An 8,875-nucleotide genomic window follows, 5' to 3' on the forward strand; every position below is an offset into this window, starting at 1 on the left:
ACTCATAGACTACTGTATATCATATCATTTTCAAGAACAAATTTATAACAAACCATTATAAAGATGTTATTTTAATGAAATATTTGGTATTTGTATGAATAATAATTTCATAAAAAATATTGGTAGTTTTTCTAAATACTTTACGACAAAACCGAAGTTGTCAAGATGACGGATGACGTTTATACTGTTGTGAGAGATGTTATGGTTAGGGTGACCATTCATTCGTACTTTTGAATCACTTTCCATTAATTAGGACCTGTTTCATTCATCTTTTTGTTTTATTTTATACCTAAGTATCATTAGGTATTATTGTGGCTGTTATCTTATAAGGCTGGTAAAGAGTTATGAGCTGTTGATTTTTTTGGTACACTTTAGATTGACAGAAGTGATATTGAACATTTTTATTCTCTTTGGTTGAAACTATACCTTGCGGAGCGTATTGAAGGACAGATTTAATTTAATAAGGTACCTACTTACCCCATAGAAAATAGAATAGAATAGTAACGTGTCAATAAAAAACATCCAATAAATACATTATATTATACTTATTATAAAAATGTGTGTTGTTTGATTTCGCTCATCTTATTATTTACGTCAATCCTAACTCTCTAATTAAAACCAGTCCATCTTAGTACAATTTGGTAAAAAGACAGATTGTTGTTGCTAGTTCAAATCTTGGGAATATCTAATTGATATAGAAAAAAACATATCAATATTACATTGCAGTTTGCGCTGCAACAACACATCTATACAAATTTTACCTTCACCCCATTTGTTTACTCAATTGTCATATCACCAAAATACATTCGTACCTACATTGCAATCGAATTATTCGAATAATAGGTGACTTTGAGACCATCGACACCTATTCGCGACATTTTATTTATTTTTTTATTTTATTTTTGCGACATGATAGATTAGAAGTGATGTCTCATGAATTACCTAAAATTATGGTCACCAAAAATAGAAAGAGATGGAGGGCTCCGTGCTGACTATCTCTGTCGGCTCGTTTTTTTGGTGCAGTGCGCATTCCTGTTGTATTATTACTTCCATGGAGGGAACTCAATTGATCCATATCTCATTATTTACTAACGAACTATATATTCATATAGATTAGATAGGTTTATTAAAACCGCAAAGGCGAATTACCACTAAGGGCTAACATAAAAACTTATAGAATAGAGAAATATTAAACATTTACATAAGCTCTCACCGGAACAGATAACTTTGGGGCACTGTACATAATATATGTAAGGGCAAGGCCCCAATGGTGAGTTGCGTCGTCGCTGCCATGCTTTTTAATGGCAGTTTCTTTGGAGCGACGCGACGCAACTCACCAATGGGACCTCACCCTAAGCTTTATGATAAGTACCAAGGTAACATTTTGACTCAATTTATAAGGGTATTAAAAATCACGGACATTATGGCGCAATCCAATTTGAGGACTAAATTTATAAACGCTTCCTCACTTCTTTAGTGCCTGGGTCGAAACATCACGAGTCTTCAGATAGTATGCGATCTAAGCGTGGGACGCCCTACGGCCCAATGGATGTTAGACAGGCGGCTGGATGAGAAAAGCCCAGGCAACTTAAATCATTAGCCTTCCCCACTTGGGATTGCATTCTCAGTAGGCGAACAGGTTGCCGACTTAGGGTGCTTACATAGAGAATCGGGTTCCCTGTATCTACCTGTACCGGTAACCTGATTATGCGAAAGCGCTTACTCACGGAGCATTTCCCGGATTTTTTAATGTCATGAGCGCTTTCGCATAATCAGGTTACCGGTACAGGTAGATACAGGGAACCCGATTCTCTATGTAAGCACCCTTAGATTGCACTCTCAGTAGTAGGCTAACAGTTGGCCGACTTAGTTACTCAGGCTGTATTTAGTCGTTCATTGGTAGTTTACTGATAAAATTCTACCCTTTTCTAAAGTTGATCGCAATGTCTCTTCCCATCACAATGAACCTAAACGCACTAAGCACAAAATTTACCGATTAATTTCTCACTTTACAAAATGCACCTTATTTGTTCTCCAATAGAGTCTAAACTAGGCAAATTTATCTTATACGTTAGTGTTACATTCTAGCGTCGCCTCCGATAATCGTTTATTAACTATTACATTATCATGGAACTAGTATTTGTACTAATTTGAATGTTAAAACCAGAGAGATAAGGTTCTATTTTCACTACACACCACCAAATCTTGTGAGGCTAACAAAATATGGTGGCTATAATCGCATTATGATTTTGAACTTTATGTCTCAAATTTTAAGCTTCAAATTAGAATCTCGAGTGTCTTCAGCTAAAACACTAGAAAATCTAGATATCTAATCGGACTAAAATGGGAAGATGTGGCTATCTTACACTAACAAGTAAGAAAGGCGTAAGTAAAAAAGATTTTTTCTAACATACAAATAGAATCTTCAAACATTTTTACTAAATTATCTGCCCAGCGCTAGAAACTTTACCTAAAAATTTAATCGCCATATTTTTTTTCCTATAATGTACTCATGAAATATCAAACTGGCACTAAACAGTATTTGAAAGGTAAGCGTCTACCTTTCGGCATCGTACACAACGGACGCATGGCATTCAGTATTCTTTGTATAGAAATTCACACAAGTGCGTCCATTTCATCGGGATTGACGCCGTTTCTCCATACATTTATTAAAATCCGTTTGGTGCGATAGGTGGACGCTTTCCTTATGTAACCTACTTACTGCTTGAAATGTCATGTCTAAAAAAACTATTTGAGCAACATGGAATCTTAACATTTAGGACATAAGTTACATTAAAATTGGTTAAATTGTAGTGCTATTTTGGAAAAGTCTGAACTGTCTTCTTATTTTACTATGCTATCTCTCTGTTCTTATAAAGAATTTTGGTCTTAACATTAAATTTATAAGATAAAATAACATTTTAATTGTAAATTATGTCCTAAAGTTATTCTATTACAATCGGTGGATGTAATCAACGCATATTATTGCATTTTTAGAGGAATTTGAACTTCATATATTATTTTGTAATTTAAGGGCTCTTACAAAAAAAAACTTATACAAATTGTAGCACAGGTATTTTTACACATTCATAAGAATTCCGAAATATATTCTATTATGTATAAGGCATTTACGAATAATTTCAAATTTTACATCATACATTTTATATTAAAGTCCGAAAGTATTAACCTTTTACAAGAAAATTTACAATCATACCTAACTGAGAAGTCAGACATTCAAATACTTAATTTATTTCACTTAACGAAAAAAGAACACCAACTTTTTTCCAAATTCCATTACTTAACCCCAAGTTAAGGGGACTTACATTTAAAAACCTTCCGAAAAAAAAACCTATTTTCATCGCTACCATCAATTCATTTTCAAAATGCAAACACATCTGTTCGCAAACTATCACAAAACAACATCAAAATCACCACTTTTTGTGTCAAACTCAAAAACTAAACTTTCACACGCGCACTAAAGGCCGCCATTTTGAAAAATCTCTTTTTAAAACACTAACTAGTATAGTCTATGTCACATCTGTCGTCGTGGTCCCAGTATTTGTTGCTTCTGGGCACATCCGACACATGCCTCCTAGCCTTGTCCGCCGAGGTCCCGAGGTTCTCTGTGCTGGAGCTATTTCTTCTATTCTGTCGGTTTCCCGGTCGGATTTCCCGGGAATTCGCTCTTGAAATCCGGAAGTTCCCGTCCCCGCCGCCATCTTGGCTTTCCGTTTCCGCCTCGTCTACATTGTCTCTGGACTGGCGCGTCCAGTTCTTCTGTCGGTTTCTGTTGGCGTCATCAGCTCCCAAATCACTCTTTTCTTTCCTCCAGTTCTCCACCGGTCTTCTAGCGTTTGGTGTGGTCTTCTGAATCTCGTTATTAACGCGGTCGGGTAGAGAGTTCTGTCTTTCAACGTTTTGAACGAAGGTCTGTGGTGGCTGGAACTCGGGGGTGTAGCTTGGGTTCGGTCTCTCCTGGTATTGACTCTGGATATACGCTCCGTCGCCTTGCTGAAGATAGTTGGGGAAATTCTCAGCGGGGTAATTGTTAAAGCGGTTGATGTTCGGTGGAGGGTAGTCGGGGACCGTTGGAAAATTTGGTGCGGATGTCAAGTTTGGTGGCAGCACCGTTGGGTTGAACACGGGTGGTTCTGGAGTCTCGTCTTTCTTCTCTTCCTCTCCTTGTCTCCACGAGTTCAAGTCGTACCGTTTGCTCAAACTCTTCGGGGTCCACGTTTCAAAGTTATCCTGGCTGCAACCGAAGCCTTGGGTTTGCTGCTCCTGCCTTAGCAAACCGGCCCCCGCCCCCAAAATCGGTCTCAACTTTGGTTTCATCAAGTCTTCTTCGTGACTAAGGTTCAATTGAGATATATTCTGACTTACCTTCTCCGCTAGACTCATCTCTGATCCTTCGGACAGTGACTTGTTATCCTCTTTCTCCGGAGATTTCTTCCATGACCCGTAGCTCACCTCACTATAGTTGGGGTTGTTATCCTCTTGGCTTAAGTCCAGGTGAGAAGCGTAGAACTGTTGCAATGTGTTGGGTAGTGGCAGGAATTTGTTCAGGCACAAATCGGCAGAGAGCAAAAGCCAGATGATGCTGAAAGGGGGGGTCGTCAACAGTCTTATTCTGATGGATATGGAGAGGTCGTCCAGTTCTTGCGCTAGCACTGATAAAAGTTCTCTTCCGTTCTGCATTAGCTGAAATGGAAAACAATTTTGTTTACATTATAAGTTCTGATTCGGTTTTTCGAGCACTGTTTCTAATTGAAAGATACTGAGGGTACATTGAGTTCTTGGTTGGAGACCACGAAGAGGCAAACGTAGCGTGGGACGGCCTCCGGCCCGCTAGACCACAGACCTGAGGGTGCTTACATAGAGAATCGGGTTCCCTATATATCCCTAGTATCTACCTACCGGTAACTTGAGTAAATACAGGGAACCCGATTCTCTATGTTAGCACCCTTAACCAGGTGCTAAAGCTCAGATAGTCCAATCATGGGACAACATGCTGCACACGTAGGTTTTGGCTTAGTATACCCATTTTGCAACACCCTGTATAAGTGGATTCAGTTACCGACCTGTGTGGCGAGACTCCTGTGTGCTCTGATGTCGTTGCAGACGAGCAAAGCCTTCATGTACTGCAGCAGCGGCGCCGCCAGAATGTGCACCTTATTGCCGTTGCATAGACGCGCTTCTGCAATGGCAATTAAAATATATAAGTATTTATTTTTTCTTTGTATTGGTGTGTGTGTTGAATGTGTGTCTGTGGAAAACTTTTCTATGTATATTGTGTACTATAATAATAATGTGATTGTTCGAATACCAAGCGTCAAGGTTAGGTATATGAGTTCTTAGCTGAACCTTAGTTCGCAAGTCTCCTATAAAAACGAGATCCAACGAGGTATTTTCGATTATTTATCTTTGTTTACTTGTTTTTTTGTTATTGTCATTATATTTTGATACTTTTAATTACCATTTTTTTTTAATTTCTGAAAAATAGCCACTAATATCCAGTGTGATCTACTAACCTGCAAAGTAGTCTCCCATCAGGTTGGCTGCGTTGATCAGGAACTGTGGGTTCGCGCGTTCTAAGACATCCAGCTCTGTAAACAGAAATAAATATCATTCAAATAAAAAAGCTTCTAAACTTTGCCTTTTGAACAATAAAAGGTGTTGCCTACGCAATTGTACGCCTAAGAATGGATGTGAAAAAATCACACTTAAATACTTCTACTTATTTTCTTATCTCAATGAATCATCCATTATTAGTTATTAACGATACCATTATGACTGATTACTTACTAGCGAAAGTACAAGTAGGTAAGTAAGTGCACTCCGCAGCAACAGCTGTCTCTGCTGCCGGGTGTAGGAGGCTCCAACAACTCATCTGCACCATTCAATTCTAATCCATATTCCCCAATGACCTTATTCAGTTATAACCCCTAACCTCTAGAACTTGCTAGCAAAAGTCCCGTGTATGACGACATTGATCAACAACTGCTGGCTATCTTGCCTTATCTGATTTGGTAATTATTCTCGATCAAATATCTTATCACGAGTACTTACTAGCAAAAGTCCCCTGCATTACGACATTCAACAGTGCACTCCGGAGCAACTGCTGCCTCTGTTGCCGGGTGAAGGAGGCCCCAACAGCCGCTAGCTTGCGCGCCGAGCTCGAGCTGAGGAGGGCGGCTGCGCGGAACGTGGCGAATGCTTGTCTAGAATAGAATATCATTTTATTCGATGTAAAATATTATAGTCGAAGTAATCCAACAGAGAACTAAAGTCACCGACATAGCTCACCGAGTTAGTAAGCTTAAGTGGCAGTGGGCTGGTCACATGAACCGGTCACATCTGTCGAATAACCGATGACCGATGGGGTAAACGTGTTCTGGAGTGGAGGCCGCGACTAGGCAAACGTAGTGTGGGACGCCCTCCAGCTAGATGGGGTGACGACTTGTGAATGGTGGCTGGTTATAATTGGATGCGGAAAGCTAAAGATCGCATCCAGTGCTTTGGGAGAGGCCTACGTCCAGCTGTGGACTGCTATAGGCTGATGATGATGAGTCATAATATTAATCCACCACCATTTCACAAAGGCTCAGTCACTAAGGAGTAGAAATAGCGAAAGAAACTCCTCGAGCATCACGTCGTATTGTGTGTGAAGAGGACCGATGGTAATTAGGCCACAGACTAAATACACTCGCGAGCACAGTCACTCCAATTAATTTTATTTGAACTTATTTTTACTTGGCCACAAAGCTTTAATTTTGTTTAAAGAAATTACAGAATCCACTACAAGCTATACTGAGAACTAGTAAAAATATAGGCATGAATAACTTACAATAGTCTAGGCTCATCTGGGCACATATTAGTGACTGTAGTCTCAAAATGTCTCAATTTTCTGTTAAATTGTATGCCATCCTCTCCGGGTGAAAATTGCTCTAGCTGAAAAATATAAAAAGGAACTATATTATAAATGTGAAAGGGCTATCAGACATGCCTTGGGATGCCCTGTAGTGTAAATAGCTACCAAAAAATGCCTCCAGTAAAGGGAAAAGCTACAAGCAAGTTTATTCTTCTTATTACCATTTCAGTGACAAACACTTGAGTGGGTCTAGGCTTTGTTAGTTTGTTAATTAATTTAAAATACAACTTACAAGCACCAATAAAGGCGTGAACTGTTCATCCACATTCAACAGTTCTTTCAAAATCTTCTCATCCTCTGGTTGTAGGACACCATACTTTATCTCCATGTCTTTAGGTCTATCTTCCTTCTCCGGTGTTTTGTGTTCTGCTCTCTTGGGTCTATCATTGTCAGGTTTGGGCTCGCACTTGGCATCTGAAGTAAGAATACCTAGAATAAATGGTTGATGAGGTGACGCTTGGCATGCTGATGAAATGTCATGATAATGAATTGATATGAGCATGATGGTGACTATAATTATTAGTGCATTTCAGTTCCAAAGACCATAAACAAAAAGTCTTCATGACCACACATGACAGCTGACAGGATCAGAAAGTATAACTTAATGAAGGTGCCTTTTATTTTATTGTACAGATGATAGCATAAGGGTGCCTTATTCCACCATTATGTGGATGTGAAATGCTTCCATAGCAACATAGCATAGCACATCTCTGGTGGAAAAGAGCCTTAGGGAGCGTAATTACCAGGAGATCTTGGGCTGAGCTCGGCAAGCGTCCGGGCGGCCTCCAGCTCGTCCACGTCGGTGTCTCCGGGCCGAGGCTCCGGCCGCATGTGGTGGCGACCCGTGTAGCCCCGCCCGCGCCCCGATGAAGACATGCTGGGTATACTGCGGAGATAATGTTAATGGCTTTGTTAATTAATTAATTATACTTGATTCCATGAAATTTGTTTAGCATTCGATAAAATATTGCAATTTTAATAATTGTTCTATGCTTCTATGATGGTTGGAAAAGTTAAGACTGACAATGATGAGTTTTAGTAAGCTAGCATTTACTAGTAAATAAGGCAATAAAACACCTCTTGTAATGCATATAGTTTTCTTTGTTACATAGTAATAATTACCCTTGAAAGAGTCAATAGTTTACAAGTAAACAGTTGACGCACAAACACAACAAGTTTATTCACCTATCAATAATTTTCTGTACGGCGAATTGAATGCGTGTCGTACCTATTATTAAATGCAACTGAAGATATCGAATATTGATGACCAAACACAGTAATTACACGTAAAATAAGTAAAAATCACTACGGAAATGATAGGTTCCTGTCATAGTGATGGGTAGATGATGATACCACGCGATTATTTTTCGTCACGGTGAATTTGCGACTTGCTCAATTTGATTTCCTACATGTTATGTTATCAATTAATTTGACCATTCCTTTAATTTCCATTTATCTATAAACATTGAGCAAGGGTTAACGATCTTCACCGGTCAAAAGACGACGTATGTAAAATCTGGTTTTTCCAAGTGTTTTACATCATAGAAAAACGTTAAACTATTGAATTGTGATGTATATTTACAAGGATTGTGTTGTTAAAAACATTAATATTCTATCGTACTCACCTAAATTAGCTCTAAATGCAAATTTCGAAGTTATTTATTTCTATTTCTACGAAATTGTGCGGTTGTCAAACGTTTCGGCAGCCATATTGTATTTACTAGTGATGGGAATCGCACTAAATCGGTACTATATGTTTCTTACCGGTTATTATAATGTATTTTAGGAAATATTGATATACACATGGAATAATAAAGTTCTGTCTTGAGTAAAAGTTGTTTTATTTGTGACATTCATTTAGATTTTTTTTTATCATGCTCCCGTCACCTTGACTTTAAAATATTAGACTTGATTTATATAATTAGTAACAAAGGTCAAACGAAA

General features: G+C 38.6%; 1 protein-coding gene across 3 annotated transcripts; it reads right to left on the minus strand.

Moving 5' to 3' along the window:
- Positions 1-1,062: 1,062 nt before the first annotated feature.
- On the minus strand, positions 1,063-8,676 carry LOC105389913. Of its 3 annotated transcripts, none has more exons than XM_048633577.1 (8): positions 8,557-8,676; positions 7,675-7,817; positions 7,164-7,345; positions 6,848-6,951; positions 6,070-6,221; positions 5,532-5,606; positions 5,082-5,197; positions 1,063-4,701 (listed from the first exon to the last, which is right to left on the minus strand). In XM_048633577.1, exons 2-8 carry the CDS (start codon positions 7,805-7,807, stop codon positions 3,514-3,516), a joined length of 1,950 nt encoding a protein of 649 aa, XP_048489534.1. In that variant the 5' UTR covers positions 7,808-7,817; positions 8,557-8,676; the 3' UTR covers positions 1,063-3,513. The 3 variants fall into 3 exon arrangements, with proteins under 3 accessions (XP_048489534.1, XP_048489517.1, XP_048489523.1); XM_048633560.1 differs by having other exon boundaries at positions 7,164-7,360; XM_048633566.1 differs by lacking the exon at positions 8,557-8,676 and adding an exon at positions 8,160-8,516 and having other exon boundaries at positions 7,164-7,360.
- Positions 8,677-8,875: the final 199 nt, after the last annotated feature.

This window comes from Plutella xylostella, chromosome 2, assembly GCF_932276165.1.
Source record: "Plutella xylostella chromosome 2, ilPluXylo3.1, whole genome shotgun sequence".
Classification (NCBI taxonomy): Eukaryota; Metazoa; Arthropoda; class Insecta; order Lepidoptera; family Plutellidae; genus Plutella; species Plutella xylostella.

Excerpts from the sequence above, each read along its gene's own strand:
- LOC105389913 (XM_048633560.1), bottom strand. The coding sequence starts at position 7,807 with ATGTCTTCATCGGGGCGCGGGCGGGGCTACACGGGTCGCCACCACATG. Across the intron at positions 6,222-6,847 it reads CCAGATGAGCCTAGACTATT|ACAAGCATTCGCCACGTTCC; the intron begins GTAAGTTATTCA and ends ATTCTATTCTAG. Across the intron at positions 4,702-5,081 it reads ACAGGAGTCTCGCCACACAG|CTAATGCAGAACGGAAGAGA; the intron begins GTCGGTAACTGA and ends TTTCCATTTCAG.